Genomic DNA, 3530 nt, shown 5'->3' on the forward strand with positions numbered 1-3530 from the left:
CTTTGCACGGACAATTAAAACAAGTTACACGGATGTTTAGACTGGAGGTTGGACCGACCTCATGCACGTTATTCCACTTCCTGTTAATGGGTCAAATCGACAGCAGTCAACAGTTTTATGATCATTTTATAGTGTCAGTCCGTCTTTTTTGTTTTTTAAAGGAACTTGTTACGTATTCTTAAAATTATTAGCCAATTTAGGGGAAAACATAAAAAAAATAATAAAGATTTCCTATCAAACCGATCTGTGGTCAAAGGACACTTAAGGAAAAGTTTTTTTTTTTTTAAGGACTGAAAGGCTAGCCAACAGATGACACATTTCTTTCTGGAGCCACATAATAGCTGACTAATCTCCCATGGAAACATATCTGTTCGAATGGTTGGAGCAGCCCATTAGAGACGATCTAAACGCATTAAAAGCCATCAAAGACGGCCCTCGGCTGCTCTTTTATCCGATACACGGAGAATGTGTTGCACAAACTAATTACACAAAGTGGTGTCACACATTAGCGGGAGGAAATCTGCTGCTCTAACTTCCCATCTGATATGATTTCTTCATTTGAAGACGTCCCGCTCCGACCTTAAGTTTATGTCTTATGTTTGTTTTTTCGGTATTTTATCTCTTACTGTTACACAATCAGACATGAAAACAAAAATCAATCCACAGCGTGTTTTTCTATCTGTTCTAACCCCGTATGCTACAGACTGATTTGCTCCAATTTCTTTTCTTTTTTTTCACTTTAGTCTCCATGTCGTCTCTCAAATCCCTCTAAAGCATCTCTAGTTGCAGGCTGTATGAAAATCCACAGACAGAGTGCGATTAGGCCGCAGTTAATCCTTTTAGATTTAGGTGAAAGTTTCTAACAGCGGCTGACAGATTGACAGCACTCGTACTCCGACTGCTTTTGTGCCATCATCCATCTTTATCTCCCCAGGCTCTGCGGTTACCCACCGTTTTATGACGAGAACGACTCAAAGCTGTTTGAGCAGATCCTCAAAGCAGACTATGAGTTTGATGCGCCGTACTGGGACGACATATCAGACTCCGGTGAGCCGCGGCGCTGCCTTTGTACGCATTGTGAACGCTGTTTATGCATGGGAGGGAAAAAAGTAGTAGTTGTAGTACTACTACAACATATTCATATTCAATTGGAAATAAAAATTAATAGAACAATAAAAAGTGGACCCAGACGGGGAAAAAACATCAGGACCAGACAGACATTAGAGACAGTAAAACACAAAAAGAATACTTGAATATTTGTGGATAGTTTTGGTATGGCATTTCAATATGGTTTAGCAAGGCTTACATGTTTTATTTTTTAATTTTTGAGACCAAAGTGAGGGGTGGGTTCCTTGTAGGGGGCCCAGGATATGGTCTGTAATTTGGGCATTTTCAAGCCCCACCTGCCCCCTGTGACCCCCACAAAAATCTTGACAAATTCCATTTCAAACAAGTAACATCATATTTTAATAAGAATAAAAAATAACATAAAAAAAACACAACGCACAATAAAACAAAATAAATGTGCAGTGGTGCTTGAATTTGTGCCCGCCCCACACTTTGAGAAACACTGCACTAAACCGACTCACAGTAGGAATGTTTGTTTCTATATGGTTCTGGTAAACTGTCCAGGTTTCTACACTGCCCTCTATTGATGACTGCCGGGATTGGCATTCACCTGTTGAAATATATTTTTTTTTTCCCCTCCCTTATTTATTAAATTATAAACTCCATTATAAGTCTGTTAATGCAGACTTATATATTTTTTTGTTATTATGAATAGTTAATTTTTTTTTTTCACTGCGTTGTGTGTAATTTCACTACATCACTATTTTGTTGTCCGTTTATGTTTAGTTGGGTGCGATTTAATGGCTCTCAATGTGTAACGTACCTAAAATCTTTAACTACAATTTTTCTGGGGTTTGTCGGTCACATGACAAGTGACATCCTGAATGTATAAGATTAATTGAGTAGCACTAATATAGCCGCAGTCAACCCGGCTGTGAACGCAGCCTCATTTCTTTGTGTTCAGCCCAGTATGGAACCCGTTCTCCACCTGATGTGTTCTTGACCTTTTTTTCCGATTGCTTCCACAGCCAAAGACTTCATCAGCTGCCTAATGGAGAAGGACCCAGAGAAGAGATTCACATGTGACCAGGCTCTCGAGCACCCCTGGTGAGAACCACACTGCCTCCCAGAACAGAAAACTATCACAGGAAATCTCGCATCTCGCTGTGATGTGACGCAGACCAGTCAGACCCATGTATTTTCTCGTAGCCGCAAACCCACCCCTGCTGGGCCAGGCCGGCCCTCAAAGAGAAATCTGTTGCCTAAATGGCTGCCAGTAAGTGGCCTGACATCCTGGAGGATCCTTGAAGAATCTGGAAGCTTTAATGAACAATTAGGATGTCGTTCTAGGCTTGAGCTGCAGATAACAAGAGCGTGCTGGAGCGGCCTGCTGTCAGCAGCTGTAGCCGCCGCCGCCGCGAATACGTCTGTTAGCCACTAATGGGTCTGTCGGGGCCCCGGGGCAGGTGGTTGCACTGGTTCGAAATGTGGTTTGTGGCATTGGTGACAGGTGACAAATGGGTCTCATTGACCCTGTTTGCTTACGGGGGGGATTAGGATAAATGTGACAGGAAGTAAAATGAGGGGAAAGACACGCTGGCTCATCAGTCAAACATGTTTGGGCAAGGTTATAATGAATGATCATTGGTGAATCATTGGTGAATCGGTGTTTTTACAACGTGTGTGCGGACTGGTATTAACGTGATCTGAACGGACTCGATGTCGTCCTCAGGATTGCTGGAGACACGGCTCTGTGCAAGAACATACATGAATCGGTCAGTCGCCAGATGCGGAAGAACTTCGCCAAAAGCAAGTGGAGGGTGAGTGATGTGACAGCAGTGAGTAACTGCTACGAATAACGGGCCAGAATAAACACACAGCAAACACGCAGGGGGTCGGCCGTAGACCTCACACTTGTGTCGTCTCTTTGCAGCAAGCCTTTAATGCCACGGCTGTGATTCGCCACATGAGGCGTCTGCAGCTGGGAACCAGCTTCGGAGGCAGCAACAACTCCGTACCCAACCCCCAGAACCGAGCTCCGGCCAAGAGCCAGTCTGTAGACTGTGCCCCGCTGTCGCTGAACAATTGTGAGTGACAGATACTGCACACACACAACTGGAAGGGCATTGAACCAGGTGGCATCTGTTAGAAAAAGATATTTACACTTTCGTTAAGTTGCATTTTCGGTCATTAGCTTATTTTTTTACAATGAAATACAATTCAAATTCGATTAGCCCTTGGTGCGTTTCTGAAAAAGTAGCGTCTGCTGTTTGCCGGTGCTCACCTTGGTAATTAACAGAGGTGTGGACCCGAGTCGCATGACTTGGACTCGAGTCAGACTCGAGTCATCAATTTAATGACTTTAGACTCCACTTGACAAAATGTAAAGAGACTTGGAACTCGACTTGGACTTTAACATCAGTGACTCGTGACTTCACTTGGACTCGAGCCCTTTGACTCGA

The 3530-nt window shown here is 43.5% G+C and overlaps 1 protein-coding gene across 1 annotated transcript in view; it reads left to right on the top strand.

Moving 5' to 3' along the window:
- LOC103380545 (calcium/calmodulin-dependent protein kinase type 1D) overlaps positions 1–3530 on the top strand; it is a 24631-nt gene that overhangs the window by 18268 nt on the left and 2833 nt on the right. Inside the window, 4 exon segments of the mRNA XM_074559983.1 lie at positions 865–1047; positions 2097–2175; positions 2801–2888; positions 3002–3155. Of these exon segments, the coding sequence (XP_074416084.1) occupies positions 865–1047; positions 2097–2175; positions 2801–2888; positions 3002–3155 (504 nt within the window).

Source organism: Cynoglossus semilaevis, chromosome 6 (genome assembly GCF_000523025.1).
Source record: "Cynoglossus semilaevis isolate Cse_v1.0 chromosome 6, Cse_v1.0, whole genome shotgun sequence".
Classification (NCBI taxonomy): Eukaryota; Metazoa; Chordata; class Actinopteri; order Pleuronectiformes; family Cynoglossidae; genus Cynoglossus; species Cynoglossus semilaevis.